The sequence below is a fragment of the Pavona decussata genome, unplaced genomic scaffold (assembly GCF_977016875.1).
Source record: "Pavona decussata unplaced genomic scaffold, jaPavDecu1.1 SCAFFOLD_41, whole genome shotgun sequence".
In the NCBI taxonomy this organism is placed as follows: domain Eukaryota; kingdom Metazoa; phylum Cnidaria; class Anthozoa; order Scleractinia; family Agariciidae; genus Pavona; species Pavona decussata.
In genome coordinates this window covers 172,582-190,673 of record NW_028145463.1, presented here as the reverse complement: position 1 = coordinate 190,673, position 18,092 = coordinate 172,582, and the positions used below count along the sequence as shown (strand labels likewise).

General features: G+C 38.1%; 1 protein-coding gene and 1 long non-coding RNA gene across 2 annotated transcripts in view; both read right to left on the bottom strand.

Moving 5' to 3' along the window:
• The window catches only part of LOC146482892 (uncharacterized), a 41,443-nt gene extending 37,506 nt beyond the window's left edge, over nt 1-3,937 (bottom strand). The window contains exon 1 of the mRNA XM_085106505.1: nt 1,147-3,937. Coding sequence (XP_084962631.1) covers nt 1,147-3,937 — 2,791 coding nt within the window. The remainder of the gene's footprint in view (nt 1-1,146) is intronic.
• A 2,499-nt stretch (nt 3,938-6,436) lies between these two features.
• On the bottom strand, nt 6,437-8,542 carry LOC146482891 (uncharacterized). Its single transcript, XR_014864001.1, has 3 exons — nt 8,519-8,542; nt 8,190-8,261; nt 6,437-6,490 (listed from the first exon to the last, which is right to left on the bottom strand). It is a non-coding gene; the product is annotated as an uncharacterized LOC146482891 (long non-coding RNA).
• Between the last annotated feature and the right edge of the window lie 9,550 nt (nt 8,543-18,092).

Sequence of the window (18,092 nt, the reverse complement as noted above, 5' to 3'; positions counted from 1 at the left end):
AAGCTCGCGCGATACCAACCAAGCCCTCAGACTTGACTTCTCCCCGGCCACTGTGACAGCAACTAAGCACTACGAGTCTTGCTCGCAGACGAACGGCTTGTACATCTGACATTGTTAATATGTAGTATTTTTTCGCAGGGATGCGAGATGTCCAGCCTGGGTTTGGGGCCAAAAGAATTTCTCCAGTTTCAGCACTCCCGTGTGCGGCAATGTGCACCAAAGCAACCGACTCCAATCTTTTCACCACTTCGTCTTTAGTCGCATCTCGTCCGGTAAGAGGTGTGGTCTTTAGAAGTTTTCCAATCATCTCCACTTCCTTTCTGGCGAATGGAAGCTGCTTCCAAACGGGCCTACCAAACACGTTGGTAACTTCTTCCAAACATGGATCTCCCACAAGCAACGCCCCACTCCTACCGTGAAAGTCCTCGGGTGCATCTGCGATCAGTCGTAAAGCGGTCAACGAGGGAACGATGTGAATCCTGATTGATTCACTAAGTGCAGAGTAAGGAGCCAGGAAAAATGGACCATCTGGAACAAGGGTTAACTGGTCACCTTCGAGCAAGTCTGCAATGGGGCCAATAATAACATCATACAGCTGGCGCAAAGAATTGACAGAGGAGGTCGGTGATTGGTCTTTTTCCTCAGCAGCTTCTCTGTTGGACGGCGGGCCATCACATTCTTCATCCATTGAACGATCCTCGCACATTACTCGAACGCCTACAGCAATGTCTCTCAAAGTAGCATCTATTAGCAACTTGCAACTATCAGGTTCTATTTCCTTTTGCTTAAAGAGAATCTCTTTCCCTCTTCGCAACAACCAAAAACTGATCGCATTTTCATCAAGCGCAAGAAAAACTGTTTCTTTAGTTACATTGTTTAATATATAGGTAATTGTCTCCTTAGGTTTAGGTAAAGCGGACGGTGATGAGTCAACTCCATACTTTTCTTTCAACACATCGATCAAGGCCTGTGCTCGTCCTTGCTCAGCAGTGCACAAAGCCTCGTCAGTCTCTCCAGTCTTCACAAGAGTTCTCCATAACGAAGTGTACGCACACTGGTGGAGATCACGAAAGCTTATTTTCCACATATCTTTTGACTGTAGAAGAGCTCTTATGTCATCAAAGGTTTTTACGCTCGATCGATAACAATCAAGTGCCTCAGTCAAAGAACCCACACATTCATAATTATGACCTAATGAATGGCATGATTGAGCCTCTTGAACCTTATCCCCTAACTCTTTAGCAATACTAAGGCTTTGTTTGTGATACTCTACTGCTACTTTAAAATTACCTAGTCGGGAATACACATGGCCCAATGCGTCATAAGTAGCTCCCTCCTCAGCCCTGTCGCCCAATTCTTTCGATATAACAAGACTTTGTTTCGTGTACTCCATGGATTGTTCAAAATCACCCAAGCGTAAAAGAGCTGCACCCAGGTTTCTAAAAGCCTCCCCCTCATTATCCCTGTCCCCAATTTCTTGAGCGATACTGAGACTATGTTTCCAACATTCATCGGCCTGTTTGAAATCAAGCATTTTATAATAAGCATCTCCAAGACCGCCATAGGCTACTCCCTCCCCATACCTGTTCCCTGATTCTTTAGCAATACTAAGATGTAGTTTTTTATACGCTGCGGCCTGTTTAAAATTACCCAGACCTTGATAATCATCGCCCAGGTTGCCATACGCGCTTCCCTCCCCATCCCTGTCCCCTAATTCTTTAGCAATACTAAGATCTAGTTCGTGATACTCTGCGGCTTGTTTAAAATTACCCAAACCGCGATAAGCAATGCCCAGGTTGCCATACGCTCTTCCCTCCCCAGCCCTGTTCCCTAATTCTTTAGCAATACTAAGATGTAGTTGGTGATACTCTGCGGCTTGTTTAAAATTACCCAGACCTTGATAAGCATTGCCCAGGTTGCCATACGCTCCTCCCTCCCCATCCCTGTCCCCTAATTCTTTAGCAATACTAAGATTTAGTTCGTGATACTCTGCGGCTTGTTTAAAATTACCCAGACCTTGATAAGCATTGCCCAGGTTGCCATACGCTCTTCCCTCCCCAGCCCTGTTCCCTAATTCTTTAGCAATATTAAGATGTAGTTGGTGATACTCTGCGGCTTGTTTAAAATTACCCAGACAGCGATAAGCAATGCCCAGGCTACCATACGCTTTTCCCTCCCCATCCCTGTCCCCTAATTCTTTAGCAATACTAAGATCTAGTTCCAGATACTCTGCGGCTTGTTTAAAATTACCCAGACCGCAATAAGCAATGCCCAGGCTGCTATACGCTCTTCCCTCCCCAGCCCTGTTCCCTAATTCTTTAGCAATATTAAGATGTAGTTGGTGATACTCTGCGGCTTGTTTAAAATTACCCATACTGCAATAAGCGTTTCCCAGGTTGCCATACGCTCCTCCCTCCCTATCCCTGTCCCCTAATTCTTTAGCAATACTAAGATGTAGTTCGTGATACTCTGCGGCTTGTTTAAAATTACCCAGACCTTGATAAGCATTTCCCAGGTTGCCATACGCTCCTCCCTCTCCATCCCTGTCCCCTAATTCTTTAGCAATACTAAGATGTAGTTCGTGATACTCTGCGGCTTGTTTAAAATTACCCAGACCGCGATAAGCAATGCCCAGGCTGCCATACGCTCTTCCCTCCCCAGCCCTGTTCCCTAATTCTTTAGCAATATTAAGATGTAGTTGGTGATACTCTGCGGCTTGTTTAAAATTACCCAGACCTTGATAAGCATTGCCCAGGTTGCCATACGCTCTTCCCTCCCCATCCCTGTCCCCTAATTCTTTAGCAATACTAAGATGTAGTTCCTGATACTCTGCGGCTTGTTTAAAATTACCCAGACCTTGATAAGCATTGCCCAGGTTGCCATACGCTCTTCCCTCCCCATCCCTGTCCCCTAATTCTTTAGCAATACTAAGATGTAGTTCCTGATACTCTGCGGCTTGTTTAAAATTACCCAGACCGCGATAAGCATTGCCCAGGTTGCCATACGCTCCTCCCTCCCCATCCCTGTCCCCTAATTCTTTAGCAATACTAAGATGTAGTTCGTGATACTCTGCGGCTTGTTTAAAATTACCCAGACCTTGATAAGCATTGCCCAGGTTGCCATACGCTCTTCTCTCCCCATCCCTGTCCCCTAATTCTTTAGCAATATTAAGATGTAGTTGGTGGTACTCTGCGGCTTGTTTAAAATTACCCAGACTGTCATAAGCAATGCCCAGGCTGCCATACGCTCTTCCCTCCCCATCCCTGTCCCCTAATTCTTTAGCAATACTAAGACGTAGTTTGTGATACTCTGCGGCTTGTTTAAAATTACCCATACTGTCATAAGCAATGCCCAGGTTGCCATACGCTACTCCCTCCCCAATTCTGTTTCCTGATCCTTTAGCAATACTAAGATGTAGTTCGTGAAACTCTGCGGCTTGTTTAAAATTACCCATTCTGTAATAAGCATTGCCCAGGTTGCCATACCCTTTTCCCTCCCCTTCCCTGTCCCCTAATTCTTTAGCAATATCAATATGTAGCTTTTGATACTCTATGGCTTGCTTAAAATTGCACTGGCTGTCGTAGACCACGCCCAGATTGAAACAAGCCATTGCCTCCCAATCCCTGTTCCCTAATTCTCTAGCAATACTAAGATGTAGTTTGTGGCACTCTATCGCTTGTTGAAAATCACGCAGACGGTGATAAGCACCGCCCAGATTGCAATACGCTTCTCCCTCCCTAGACCTGTTCCCTAATTCTTTAGCAATACTAAGATGTAGCTTTTGATACTGTATGACTTGTTTAAAATTACCCTGACTGTGATAAACATCAGCCAGTTTAGAATAGGTATTTCCTTCCCGCTCTCTATTGCCCAATTTTTTAGCAAGGCTAAGCTCTTGCATATGCTTCACTATATCTTCTGACTCGCCCTCCGCCATTTAGTTAGATGATGACCAGAGATCCTATCAAATCTGCTTTGTTTCACCAAGGACGTTCCTAGAAAAAGAGAAAGTTTGAGAACTTTCCCATTTGTGCTTAATTTCTCTGACTCTGATATCTTTCGCACATAAATTTCCACCGACAAACACGGAATCCCTGTAAAAGGGCTTGATGCAAACTACATTTCTCTTTTGTCCGTTTTGTTGAAAGGATAATTACAGAACCATGTTCTGTTGTTTAAATTCGTTTAACGTATCTGTGGCAACTTCAAGTTCAAGGGCGATGACAGCAATAAGTAAAATTAAGTAAAATTCAAAACAAATGCCTTGTTGTAAATTACTTGTTTTGCAAGACCCTGGACTCGGCCGCCTCAGAAACTAGGAACTGAGCTGGTAGTTAACATGACGTCATTTGAGGAATTGAGCAAGTTGGTCTTATTAACATGGCACATGCAAATGACTTACCGGCAGGCTGTACCGTTCACTGCGTCTCTAAATTGGTGCTTCTTGGAGTCAGTTACATCAGCTCAATAAACAGGAATGATGACTCTGTAAATAAGTTATTTACAGACATACAATTACAACGGTAAAGGGCGGCCGGAGACAAAGGAAGGAGTACTTGGGGAGGTGTAATTTACATGTAATAACATGCATGTCATTCAGTTTTAGCTCGAAAAATTGTCACGTGCTTAAAATAATTGCGGCAACGAGAATCGAAACAGAAACTTTTAATGTTACTAATGTTGATCAAAGAAATAAAATTTCAAACATTTGACAGAATTGTCAACCTACTCTACGGAATAATTAGAGTTACACGAGTGAGGAGCAATTTTTAGTCCAGGGTTGACTTTGAAAACAGACAAAGGGAACATGTGGTTTCGATTTACCTTTGAAGAAATTCTTTTATTTTGGGCTGGCTTGTCTTCGAGTTTTTGGTGTGCATCCCTGAACAAGTAATTCACAAAGCCCTCATCATCAAGTCGAGACAGCATCACATCATAAAAACGAAACGTCTTTTCAGCCATTCATTCACAAAGGAACTGGGTGGTGTTTACAAGGAAGAGGGATAACAGTACAAAGTTATCCCTTATTTTAATAAAAGAACATTTCTTAGATAAGGTTAATTAGCCAAAATAAATCCAGACTGGCAAAAAACAAACAAACAAAAATACAACAACAACAAAATCAACGACAACAACAAAAAACAGCAAAGACTAAAAAGGTTGAAATAGCTGTTGAACAGCACATTCTGGGTTTAAGTGCTTCGTTGTACCGATAAAAACTCAGTATTTTAATACCTAGTTTTAAAAAAAAGCGCAAATGTATGATGTTTATGAAATAATAAAAATAACCGAGAGTTTTGTTTTCGGGTCAGTTCGGCGTTTCCTTTTCTATTCCTGGAATTTGAGGTGCTTCGCTGACGAGTTTTCGACATATTTCGTTTCCCAGTATCGGTTGCTTCACTTTCTAGTTGTGGTAGCTTCGTTTTCTTCACTTTGAGTTTTGGGTGCAAGGTTTTCGAATTTAGAATAATGAGGTATTTGTACTCGACACTTTCAGAAGTAAATATACTTTGAGCCTTAGTTTCGCCCATCCACCCTCTCCCAGGCGTCAGACAATCACATCTTCATTACACCTGAATATACAAGGCGCTCTCCTCGTACCCCTTATATCCCCAGTAAACAAATTTAGTTATCACATGGCATATACATGACATGCAAGCGCGCGTGAGGAACCTGTGCATCAGTGTGTTCACCACAACGTGATACGATATTGACTCAACCATTTTGTTGGTTGGTTTGAATATCCAATGTTCTCACACTCGGAATAAATTCTCCCCAAATAAATTAAATAGCTCCTAACTGGAAATTAAACCTAACAACACTTTATTGCCACCTGTTCAAGAAAACCCGAACTCATTTGGCACGAAAGAATTTGACAGCTTTCCAAGATTGGCCAAAATGTAAAATCAATAACATGACGGAATACTGATACTGACGTGACATTTTGAGCCTCCGGACGACAAAAGGATAAGGAAACACTGCACTAAGAACGACAAAAGTCTCAATAACATCGCAAAGAGTCATAAAAAAACTTTTGAGTTACTAAGTGGCTGTTTCATACTGCCACTACGTGTTGCTACGTGTATAGCGTGGCCAATCAAGGCCGAGTCTTAAATTTTCGTTCGTCAGACAAATGTCAACATTTTCCCAGTCAGCAAATGGGATTGAGTTAAAAAACACCAGGGAGTCTTTTTAAAATTTCAAGTTATTGGAATGCAGTTAAGGGAAGCATTTGAATGAGCCAACTGAAATTCAGAAACTCTTAAATAATAGTGAGTAATAATTTAATATTAGTGAGTGGTTTCCCACCTAACACTAATTTTTTTTAACACCCCACTAATTTTTGTTATCACATATATTGCATATTTTATTGCTCCTGGTCAATAACCTTACAAATTAATCTGTAAAAACCTAACACAAGCGACTAACTCACCCCTTACAAAATGACTGTTGGAGTTTCGTCAGCAAACTTGATAGAAACTCTCTACAACTAAGAAATTTGAAAACAAACAATTAATATCCAGTCTACTCACATTATCTCCAAAACTAGTGGCTGTTTAAATAGGAAGAGGAAAGTTAACACAAGGAAAGGTAAGAACTGATTTAAATGTAAGAAGCGGCAGCAAAATATTACAGCCCGAAAACCGGCCAATAACCCAATGAAAATATTCTTCCCTGTAGAAACATTGACAAGCAAATATATTCAGGAATTGAAATTTAACTTTGCATTACTTTAAAAATTTAAAAATAGTTTGCGGGCGATACAACAGTGATTTTAAGAAACGTAGAATCTCTCAAAGCTTTTTCTTACGATAATTGACACATTTGGCGAAATATCTTGGATGACGTCTGAAATTCAACAAAAATAAAAAAAAGAGCTGACGTGGATAGGCTCTCAGAAAGGTGGTAGGAAAAACACCTTTCAAATGTATCATGTAAACGGTTAACTAAAACATTTTGCGACTTTTTGTCATAAGATGAACATTAAAAAAAAAACAACAACAACAACAACAAAAAAAAACGATTGACTGTATCTTGTAACGTAAATATAATTTACTGTAATGTATTTATTATGTTTCAAGTTTCAAGTTTATTTAAAAAGGCAATAAATAGTAGTAATTAGCGGATCCATTCAGCTTTTGACCTGTTGTCTTGATTTTTCTCGTATAAGCAATCATATTTTCCTGCACCAAGCTAAGGGCGGTATGTTGCACAAAACAGCTCAAATATTTGACACAAAGCCTTTTCTCTAACTTGAGATTATTCTTAGAAAACCGGAAGGAAAATATTAAGGGATTTCTACGAGGAAGAACAAATTATAAAGAGTTTTAGGCGATTCCTCTATAATACACTGCATGGAAGAACTTGAAAAATTGGCTTTTTTTAAGTTGCAATCCATTTCCATCCTAGCCGATCCGCAGCTTAAGATAATTTCTAATACTGGACAAGAGTAGGGTTATTAATTGTTAACAAAAATGAACCATTATTTCAACGTTTCTATCGATACAAAGATGATTTATAGCTCTTAAAAGTGACGCTAGAAATTAAGGTGACACTCGGCTCCTTTGAGAGAGAGTTGCCTTTTTTAGTGTAGACGTTACTGGAACTGAAAACCGTGCTTGGGTAACAAAGAAAATAAAAATTGTCGCCCAGATCAATCCACCGTTGTGGGATGAATATTTACAGTTTCACCGATACATACTCCGATGTGAGTGCTAACTGGATTTTTCCCTGAAAATTTATAGATGTCAAAGCGAAATATACAGTTTAGACTTCAGCGCCCAACTGAATCTGAGAACATTTTCCGGTAAGTGTATCGCCCGTACCGCGTCGTTACGGGCTATAAAAGCTGCCTTAATCTTGATTAATGAATATCCTTCATAAGTAAGTAAAATTCAAAATACATGTCTTGTCAGGAATGACTACAACATTTGTGAGACTCTTAATACGGCTGACTCGAAAACTAAGACAACTCATTGAGAGTGTTAGTAAGGCTGCAAATTAAATTAGTGCAGTGGAACATAATTTGAGGAATTTTTGGAGTTGCTCAGTGAAAAGCGTAGACTAAAGCAGTGGATCTTAAACAAAGTACACAAATAATACGTGAATAGTTTGTATTTCTTATCTGCTTATGTGCAAAGGAACGATTATTTAAGCTGCGAGTATCATACGAGGCCGTGATGACTTACCGTTGACTGCTTTCCCAAAACGATCCTTCTTGAAGTCAGTTCCAACCAACTTAGTTCACTGAAATGGCGATTCTGCAAGCAAATAAGTAATTTAATGGAAAACAAATAAATAAGTTACTCGTAAAATAACTATCCTGAACATCCTTTCCAAAATCACATTAGGCGACGCATATTACAAAGTACAAGGGCGGGATAGAGAGCAACACTTTGCCGAAAATAGTGAGTGTAGATTGCACGTTACACACAATGATTGTAATCACTTTGAAAAATTAACGTTTAATAGCTACCAAGGAATGACTGAATCTCAAAACTGCCAGCTTGTTACTTACCTCTTGTTTAAAAGTTCACTTTCAATAACAACTGCGCGATATTCCTTAAGTCCAGAACAAATTCGAGGATTATACATGAGGACGCGTCTTTTTATAGCATAACGGCGGAAGTCTTCTATATTTTTGGGTTTCTTTTTAGCTTTATTTTTAGACTTTCAAGCAATAACTATTGCGTCACCGATTTCAGAAACAGAAAGTTCAAATACTGAATTCGCAGCTAGTAAAATTATAACTCACCTCGAAAATCAATGAAAGAGTGTGCTTTATTCCTCGTGAATTGACGTTTAACAAACAAAATCAACAAAGGAGTGGCCGTAGATTGGTTTTCAAGTTTTAGTATTTTGAGTGTCTCTTTTTTTTCGCCTTTTGCGAGCTCTACATTTCGTTTTCGAATGTAATGCTTTTTTTATTTGTGTAGCCTCCTGTTTGTAGGCCTAAGCTAATCATTCAAAAAATCACTCTTTTTCACGTCTGGGCAGCGACACATCCCTGCATGTTGCCGCGCCACGAATCTAAAGAAACTTCAGACACGAGTGTTTTACTGGAAAATACACCACTGGTAAAATTCATGCGAAAGTACATCCGGGACCCGAGAGGCGTATTTTCCATATCCTCACTAGTAGGGATATTGAAGAAGTCGTTTCCCGCTTTTTCGGTTGTTTGTGAAAACAGTCGGTGAAAAATGGCCAGCGATAGATTTGTCTATATAATAAAAAAGAGGATATTGCAGGGAAGCGCGAAGATATGAATTTTATTTTCTCTTGTTAAAGACAATATTTTACTCTTTCGCTGCGCTCGTTCGTAAAAAGTTTTTTTTACCATTCGAAAATAAAATTAATATCTTTGCGTCGCCGTGTAATATTCTCTATTTATCCATTCATGGACAAATGGTCTGTTTACAAAGAAAGGGAATAACCTTAGAAGAAAATGTGTGATGTTTGTCAACGAGCTAAAATAGATGATTATTTTGTTTTTGAACCTCAAGGTGTTTTCGAATTCCATGTTCTTCGCTTTCGGGCCTGATCTGGAATGAAACAGCGCGTGTGAGAGCCTGTTCTGATGATTATTATTGGTTATATAATGATCTAATCGCGCCAAATGCTGACACGAACAATATATGCTGCTGCTTTTAGAGTCTGTTGTTTTCACTTTCTTTCACATTTTTATTTTTTTTTACCCAGAAGGGAGAGGGGCGGGGATACTCTACTATATACGCTATATCGGTATGTGCATGCGGCTCCAAAGAATTTGATATTTGAGCCTATTTTTGTCTGAAAGAGGGTAGAAATTTTAACCATTGTGCTCTGAAAGTTTAAAAACGAGTATGGATTTTACAAAAACGGAGATGGATTCTAAAAGTTAAAATGCTGCTGTGAATTTTAGAGCCGGGGCAGATCACACGGTTGTTCAAAGAGTGGACAACTCTCTCCACTGAATAAATTTAATTGCTATCCAGCTGATAAAATGTACATCAACCAATACATTTTATCCGCTGTGTAAAGTTACCAGTTCTTTGAATAAGCTAGGCCTTGTCTGAAAATGGTTACCAGAAGATTAATTAATTTGGTTTGTAGAAAAGAGCCGCATAGGCCTCCCACCCTCTCTCCCCTGACCAACAATCGATCGAAGAGTACCGCAGGGGTTTTGTTAAGGGAATAATCAGCCAAAAAATATTTCTTCAGGAACGTTATTTGATCAGAAACTTTTATAGTCGAGGCTCATGGTCATGCATGCCACGAATCTAACTGACAAAAAAAAAAAAAGACGTGTATGGAGATCAAGGGTTTTTTTTTTTCAATTATTCGACGCGTTCAAATTGAAGATGGCAGCGCTTCTTCCCTACGGGATTCTATGCTGGGCAGTGTTTTGAACCTTCGTTTATTTTGGTCAACGGAGACTCGAAGCCCAGAAAGTGAAAGAAATTCTAACAAGGGCTGCTGCCATCAGGCCATTTTCGAGTCGCTAAGCTGAGCTTTTCACGTGAAAATTATTTTTGTTTGAAAAATTAATTTTTCTATAAAGAATTATGCACGAAACCTCGCTTTCATAATGACGTCCAAAGCAACTCGGAAATGACCTATTGTCTGGAAAACAACAACAACAACAACAACAACAACAACAACAACGACAAACATGAAACTGACCACAAGTAACTGACCGTCCTAATTCTTTGGCAATGAATTCAGTGACGAAGTCATATCAATCTCCTCCTTTGTAATTGCTTTTTCCCAAACTAGGAAACTGAAATTAGGGCTGTTTTAGCAGGTTACATTATATGCAGATGCTGTGGTAACGTTTTAATCTCAAAAATGACAGAAACTTGTTTACCAATGTTTATGCATTTGTTTATACCATTATTACAGTTTCCCTCGATAAAGAGTGCATGGTAGTAATGATCGATTTAGGATTATAACTGAAGAAAAATGTCTTCTGGCTAGAATGTCTTCTGGCTAGAATGTGATACAGTTTTTAACCCAGCAAAACCGTAAACTCCCCTAAATAACTTTCAAAACAAGCTCAAAATTCTTAGATCTGTGCTTAAACGTTTGCGAGTTTCCATAAATGTCCTTGTTTCTTGGGGTTTTGTATTGGAGCTGTTGGAATTTCTCAGATAGCCTCTGTGTCTGGTGCTATAAAGAAGAGGGCATGGGATAGGGAATCAGGCACGCGCAAGAAGCGATGGGAGCCCAAACGCTCACGCACACGCCGTTCCAAGCAATTCGCGCGCGCGTCTGATTTCCCTTACCCTTAAAGTGAGGGTAAACGTGAATTTGAACGGAATTTTAAGAGGTTTAAAGAAGGGATAAAAGAAAGAAAATGATTTTTGGAACATCAACAGACAGTTGATACCCACGCAAGAGCACCCCAGGTTGCTAGTGGACTAACTTGGTTTCCGTCTATTAATTATTAACTACAAATTCTAATTTTAAAACTTCACTAAATCTTCAATTCTTTTTATTTCTCTTAATTTTACCAATCCTTTCAGAGAAACTATCTCCTCCCAAATATACCCAAAAATCAACCAAAAATTCACAAAACACCCCACAATACAGGTTAACGGGATGAGCAGAGAGTTTTTGGATTGCTTGAAGCGTGAACGAGATATTTTCTTTAAACCGATTTTAAGCGGCGTGAAAACGGCTTTAAGGTTTACCCTCGCCTTAACAGCGCCTGCTAAACTGGCTAAATGATTTATACCTTTAAAGAGATCTCTCCAAAAAAAGACAGTGCTGGGTTTTCCCCTCTTCAGTCAACTGGAAACCGTTCATACTAACAAGCCTTCGTTTTCGATGTGGAATATTTCGGTTTGTACCCAAGACATATTTTGGCGGTGGAACGCAGAGACCAAAAAGTCAATCTCCCAGGATGCATCCATCATAGTAGTCGTTCCAAGTACGATTAGGCTAACCCAGGATAAGCATTTACGTCTGGTTTATAAAAGTTTACAAATAAGAAAGTGGTCTACAGTTCCGCAAATATTGGAGACATTCAAGATTTTGTCCACGGACTCAAAAGTTAGAACCACCATGTACGGTACCAAACAGTATCACTGGAAACCAAAAGTGCTGCTCAGTAGCTTTCATTTGAATGGTCATACTTTAGGATTTCAGTATGGAGGTAGCTGAACTGGTCTAAACAGGCTAAAAGATTAAAAATTGAAGATTTTAAATTCAATTCTGACAAAATGTTTATTCCCAAGTAGAACTGCGATTCTTGACTTTTATTTCAAGATAACTCTTCCATACAAGAGTCTTTCTATGGGTATTTCCGAAGAAATCGAAGACGCGAAGATCACCGAGGAAAAAAAGAAAATCTCAAGATTGAAGCGAAGATCTGAAATTTGACCAAAATTTGCGTGATCAAATTGAACACTCAGATATAAAACTGTCAAAACTCGTAAACACTACAGAAAATATCTGTTATTTCTGAATTTTGGCATTTGACCACATTTCTGTGTTAAAATCAGTGGGGTTGACAGACCTGCGAGACTCCCACTGTGTGTCCGTTGTGCTGATAACAGCCTTTTCACTTTTTGTTTTACAAGCAATTCTTTAAGCGATTTTCCTTTTGCATAAGAGAATCTTCCCTTTAGATCAAAATGTTATGCGACCGCTCTTAATGGTGTTTGTCTTGATCGTGAGGGGGAATTCTCAAATATACTAATTGGAGGGTTTCATACTTATCACTAAGAGCCGTAAGGATTAGGTTTTGATATGTCATTGTGTATGCTAGCTCTGTGCCATTTGTTAAGGCTTATCGGCTTGGATTGACTTCAAGATTTTAGGTAGCGCTAAATAAATGTTATCTTTAAAGATACTGGATCCGTGGATTTCTTAACTCGTGAATTAATGCTTCTGCTATTGTATCTCGCTGCGTGAAGATTGCACGGATATGAGGGTCTAACAGATCCTCGTCTTTACAAAGCTTATCATTGTTGTCTCTTGCTTTCGAGAGCTATAGATCGTTTCCACTCACGTGACCAAATCCTTGACTACCGTTGCTACGCCGCCACATTGGCTAGTAGCGGCGCTTGCGAAGAACATGGTTTTGTGTCTGATTGTGGGCTGTGGCAGGAAAAGTGGACGAGATAAAAGGATATACTTTGCAAGGGTGCCTTCCATCGTTACAAATCAGGGTTAAAAAGCTCAAGAATTGTCAGAGGAGAGAAGATTGCGCTGGATTTCAGCGATAAGTCGTAACGACCTCACTGAAGAGATCTTAGAGCACGATCGTGTTTGCAAAAAGCACTTCGTTTCTTAAAGCTGGAATAAATTTAATATTGACTGGGTTCCAACATTACATTTGGGACACAAGAAAGTTTCGCTTGTGACTACGCGTAACCTAATTTTCGTTAAATTACACACCGAAAATATTCAGTGACTTGTGCAAGCAACGTCAAAACTCAAAAAATATATATTGTATGGATAAGATTAAACTATTGCAGAATTGCAAAAGCTTGTGAACGCGTAAGTCAATTTTCGTTAAATTACACACCGAATAAACTCAATTGCTTGTGCGAGCTAAGTTAAAACTCAAAATTTATAAATTGTATGTAGAAACTTAAACTTTCGCTAAATTTGAAAAAAAAAATGCACTGTCCATTATAAGAAAAATGAACAGCATAGGACAAATAATGAGAGAGATAGAGGCAAATGAATGCAACCGCTTGGGAACGCGTAACCATATTTTTGTTAAATTACGCACCGGAAATATTCAATAACTTGTGCGTGCTAAGTCAAAACTCAAAAACTATCAATCGTAAAAAAAAGCTTAAACTTTCGTTGGATTTGCATTAGAATACACTATTCATTAAAAAGTAGCACTATATCACAAATATTAAGAGAGATACAGGCAAATGAATGCAACAGCTTGTGAACGCGTAACTGAATTTTCGTTAAATTACACGCCGGAAAAACTCAGTTACTTGTGCGCGCAACGTTCAAACTCAAAAACTATAAATTGATTGGATAAGATTAAACTATTGCTGAATTTGGAAAACAATACGCTGTGGATTCAAAAAAGGAGCAGCAAAGAACAAATAATAAGAGAGATACAGGCAAATGAATGCAACAGCTTGTAAACGCGTAACTGAATTTTCGTTAAATTACACGCCGAAAAAATTCAGTTACTTGTGCGCGCAACGTTAAAACTCAAAAACTATAAATTGTATGGATAAGATTAAACTATTGCTGAATTTGGAAAACAATACGCTGTGGATTAAAAAAAGGAGCAGCAAAGAACAAATAATAAGAGAGATACAGGCAAATGAATTCAGCAGCTTGTGAACGCGTAACTGAATTCTCGTTAAATTATACGTCGGAAAATTTCAATTACTTGTGCACGCAACGTCAAAACTAACAGACTATCAATTGTATGGATAAGATTAAACTATTCCTGAATTTGAAAATAAATATACTGTGAATTAAAAAAAAAAGTTGCACCATAGCACAAATAATGAGAGAGATAGACGCAAATGAATGCAACCGCTTGTGAACGCGTAACCTAATTTTCGTTAAATTACACACCGGAAATATTCAAAGACTTGTGCGCGAAACGTCAAAACTCAAAAACCATAAATTGTGTAAAAAAGCTTAAACTTTTGTTGAATTTGCATTAGAATACACTATCCATTAAAAGTTAGGTAGCACCATAGCACAAATATTAAGAGAGATACAGGCAAATGAATGCAACAGCTTGTGAACGCGTAACTAAATTTTCGTTAAATCACACACCGGAAATATTCAATGAGTTGTGCGCGAAACGTCAAAACTCAAAAACTATAAATCGTATGGATAAGATTAAACTATTGCTGCATTTGGAAAACAATACGCTGTGGATTCAAAAAAGGAGCAGCAAAGAACAAATAATAAGAGAGATACAGGCAAATGAATGCAACAGCTTGTGAACGCGTAACTGAATTCTCGTTAAATTATACGTCGGAAAATTTCAATTACTTGTGCACGCAACGTCAAAACTAACAGACCATCAGTTTTATGGATAAGATAAAACTATTGCTGAATTTGAAAAAAAATACACTGTGAATTAAAAAAAAAAGTAGCACCATAGCACAAATAATGAGAGAGATAGACGCAAATGAATGCAACAGCTTGTGAACGCGTAACCAAATTTTCGTTAAATTACACACCAAATATATTGAATGACTTGTGCGCGCCAAGTCAAAACTCAAAAACTATAAATTGTATGAATAAGCTTAAACTTTCCTTGAATTCGGATTAGAATACGCTATTTATTAAAAGAAAAGTAGCACCATGGCACAAATAACAAGAGAGATACAGGCAAATGAATGCAACAGCTTGTGAACGCGTATCGGAGTTTGCGTTAAATTACACGCCGGAAAATTTCAATTACTTGTGCGCGCAACGTCAAAACTCAAAATTTATAAATTGTATGGATAAGATTAAAATATTGCTGAATTTGGAAAACATTACAATGTGAATTAAAAAAAAAGTAGCGGCCTAGGTCAAATAATGTGAGAGATAGCGGCAAATGAATGCAAAAGCTTGTGAACGCGTAAATCAATTTTCGTTAAATTACACACCTGAAAAGTTTAATTGCTTGTGCGCGCTAAGATAAAACTCAAAAACTATATATTCTATGAAAAAGCTTAAACTTTCCTTGCATTTGGATTAGAATACACTATCCATTAGAAAACAAATAGCACAATACCACAAATAATGAGAGAGATAGAGGCAAATGAAAGCAACCATTTGTGAACGCGTAACCCAAATTTTGTTAAATTACACACCGGAAATATTCAATGACTTGGCGCGCTAAGTCAAAACTCAAAAACTATAACTTGTATAAAAAAGCTTAAACTTTCGTTGAATTTGCATTAGAATACACTATCCATTAAAAGAAAAGTAGCACCATAGCACGAATAATGAGAGAGATAGACGCAAATGAATGCAACAGCTTGTGAACGCGTAACTGAATTTTCGTTAAGGTGGGGCTCTAACTGAATTTGAGTGAAATTTGAAGAGGTTTTAAGAATGGATAGAAGAAAGAAAATGATTTTTGAAACACTAACAGACAGTCGATAACCACGCAAGAGCACCCCAGGTTGTTAGTTGACTAACTTGGTATCCGTCTATTAGCTATTAACTACAAATTCTAATTTTAAAACTTCACTAAATCTTCAACATTTCTTATATCTTTTCATTTTACCAATCCTTCAAGAAAAATTATTTCCTTCCAAATATACCTAAAAACTACTCAAAAATGCATAAAACACCCCAAATCATTGATTTGTGTTATGAATGGAGGGTTTTTGTATTGCTTGAAATGCAAACAAGATATTTCCATTTGACCGATTTTAAGCGGCGTGAAAACGACTTTCAGGTAAACCCCCACCTTAAATTACACGCAGGAAAAATTTAATTACTTGTGCGCGCAACATCAAAACTCAAAAACTATAAATTGTATGGATAAGATTGAACTATTGCTGAACTTGGAAAACAATACCCTGCGGATTAAAAAAAAAGTAGCACCATAGCACAAATAATAAGAGAGATACAAGCAAATGAATGCAACAGCTTGTGAACGCGTAGCGCAACTTGCGTTAAATTACAGGCCGGAAAATTTCAATCACTTGTCCGTGCAACGTCAAAACTCAAAAACTAAAATCGTATCGATAAGATTAAACTATTTCTGAATGTGGAAAACAATACGCTGTGGATTAAAAAAAAGAAGTAGCATAGAACAAATAATAAGAGAGATAGAGGCAAATGAATGCAACAGCTTGTGAACGCGCGCGTAACCCAATTTTGGTTAAATTACACACCGGAAATATTCATTGACTTGTGTGTGCTAAGTCAAAACTCAAAAACTATAAATCGTATGAAGAAGCTTAAACCTTCGTTGAATTAGGATTAGAATACACTATCTATTAAAAGAAAAGTAGCACCATAGCACAAATAATAAAGGGGGATGGGGGCAAATGAACGCAACAGCTTGTGAACGCGTAGCGGAGTTTGCGTTAAATTACACGCCGCAAAATTTCAATTACTTGTGCGCGCAACGTCAAAACTCAAAATTTATAAATTGTATGGATAAGATTAGGGTATTGCTGAATTTGGAAAACAATACAATGTGAATTTAAAAAAAAGTAGCCGCCTAGGTCAAATAATGTGAGAGATAGAGGCAAGTGAATGCAAAAGCTTGTGAACGCGTAAATCAATTTCCATTAAATTACACACCGGAAAAATTCAAATGCTTGTGCGCGCTAAGATAAAACTCAAAAACTATATATTGTATCAAAAAGCTTAAACCTTTTTTTGAATTTGGATTAGAATACACTATCCATTAGAAAACAAATAGCACGATAGCACAAATAATAAGAGAGATAGAGGCAAATGAAAGCAACCACTTGTGAACGCGTCAGTCAATTTTCGTTAATTTACACACCGGATATATTTAATGACTTGTGCGCGCTAAGTCAAAACTCAAAAACTATAAATTTTATGCAAAAGCTTAAACTTTCGTTGAATTTGCATTAGAATACAGTATGCATTAAGAAAAAAGTAGCACCATAGCACAAATAATAAGAGAGATAGAGGCAAATGAATGCAACCGCTTGTGAACGCGTAACCCAATTTTGGTTAAATTACACACCAGAAATATTCAATGAGTTGTGCGCGCTAAGTCAAAACTCAAAAACTATAAATCGTATGAAGAAGCTTAAACCTTTGTTGAATTCGGATTAGAATACACTATCTGTCAAAAGAAAAGTAGCACCATAGCACAAATAACAAGAGAGATACAGGCAAACGAATGCAACAGCTTGTGAACGAGTAGCAGAGTTTGCGCTAAATTACACGCCGGAAAAATTTAATTACTTGTGCGCGCAACGTCAAAACTCAAAAACTATAAATTGTATGGATAAGATTGAACTATTGCTGAACTTGGAAAACAATATGCTGTTAATTTAAAAATAGCACCATAGCACAAATAATGAGAGAGATAGAGGCAAATGAATGCAACAGCTTGTGAACGCGTAACTGAATTCTCGTTAAATTACACGCCGGAAAATTTCAATTACTTGTGCGCGCAACGT